Source organism: Paracoccidioides brasiliensis (genome assembly GCF_000150735.1).
Source record: "Paracoccidioides brasiliensis Pb18 unplaced genomic scaffold supercont2.12, whole genome shotgun sequence".
In the NCBI taxonomy this organism is placed as follows: domain Eukaryota; kingdom Fungi; phylum Ascomycota; class Eurotiomycetes; order Onygenales; family Ajellomycetaceae; genus Paracoccidioides; species Paracoccidioides brasiliensis.
In genome coordinates this window covers 689,988-691,442 of record NW_011371369.1, presented here as the reverse complement: position 1 = coordinate 691,442, position 1,455 = coordinate 689,988, and the positions used below count along the sequence as shown (strand labels likewise).

At 50.5% G+C, this 1,455-nt stretch overlaps 1 protein-coding gene across 1 annotated transcript; it reads left to right on the top strand.

Moving 5' to 3' along the window:
- Window positions 1-285: 285 nt before the first annotated feature.
- On the top strand, window positions 286-1,455 carry PADG_07797 (uncharacterized protein; the record flags this gene model as incomplete). The annotated part of the gene is made up of 1 exon (XM_010764852.1): window positions 286-1,455. One exon carries the CDS (start codon window positions 286-288, stop codon window positions 1,453-1,455), a length of 1,170 nt encoding a protein of 389 aa, XP_010763154.1.

Here is a 1,455-nt window from a genome sequence, read left to right as displayed (position 1 = left end):
TCCCCCCCCTCCCTTATATATTATTACGTCTCTTTCTATTATATTACCGACCCTAGCTATCTATACCTCGCCAGCATATATTATTAATATTGGCCCGTCAACTAATTCATCCCTGTATTAGAATTACTGCTTCTGGCCAAACCTGTCTTGTATACTCTTCTTCTACAACCGTCTGTTGGGCCGGGGGTGAAACCTCTCCCCTATTGGCGGAGCTGTTGAACGGATTGATATCTATCTTTCGAATAAATTGTTATTCTATAATAATATTACTCTTTGGAAGAGACGATGGCACCAACCCAACGACGAGGGCCGTGGGTTCCCGAGGAAGATCAAACTTTACTTCAACTGGTCCGCAGCCAGGGTCCAAACAACTGGGTTCGCATTTCACAACACATGCAATTCCGATCACCCAAGCAATGCAGAGAGCGATTTCATCAGAACCTAAAACCATCACTAAATCATGAGCCGATATCCGCTGAAGAGGGAATGATGATCGAGAGGATGGTCCACGAGATGGGAAAGCGATGGGCGGAGATTGCAAGAAGGCTTGGGAACCGAAGCGACAATGCTGTTAAAAACTGGTGGAATGGCTCCATGAACCGAAAGCGGAGGGGATTGATTGTTCCGGGTAGTGGGAACCACTCCCCCGCTCGAACATTGAATGGGCGTGTCGATCCCCCTTACCCCAGACGGCCCGTGACGATGCGCAGTCCCTGCGACAGAAGCTCTTGTCAAGACAGCAGCTATGGAGCTCGAAGGACCTCCTGGGTTTCCATTCCGCATCGCGATCAGCAGCATCCGGGCACCAGGATACAGTATCCTCAGACTGATACGAAAGAACGAAGAGAGCTGTGTTCATCCGCGGAGTATGAGTATGACTCTCAGTTCGAATGGCCAAGACGAGCGCTTATCCACAGGTCTCCGATCAGAAACCACCGCAAACTCAGCCCTATAGTGACTTATGTCCCTCACATGCGCACGGAATTGCCTACCATACCCTCTCCTTCTTCTTCAGAAATTTCCAACCCCATGTCATCCAGGCCACCCTCGATGGTTTCCGACCACAACTCCATATGTTCTGCATCTCCCCGGACTGCTGAATCCCCTTCCATGCTCCCAGTGCCGGTAGAAATCCACTCCGGACAAGATGGACGTCGCAGGGGCAGTGCCCCAACCCCCCGATCATTTTCTAACCTATTTGCCCACGATGAAAGTTACCATGAGTCTACTACTTCTAAAAACATCGAGTATCTTCCGGAACTGGCCGTTCCGCGACGTTGGGCCCCTGGCCCCCCTGTTGCATGTCCTCAAGAATCCCATCGGCACCAACATTGGAAACACCAATATTCCAATTCGGCACCCCAGAGCCAGCTTGCCCCGACAACGTATTCTCGAACTCAAGCTTCATCACCACCTAGAGATTCGAGGATGGGACTCGAGACATTGCTGAATTGA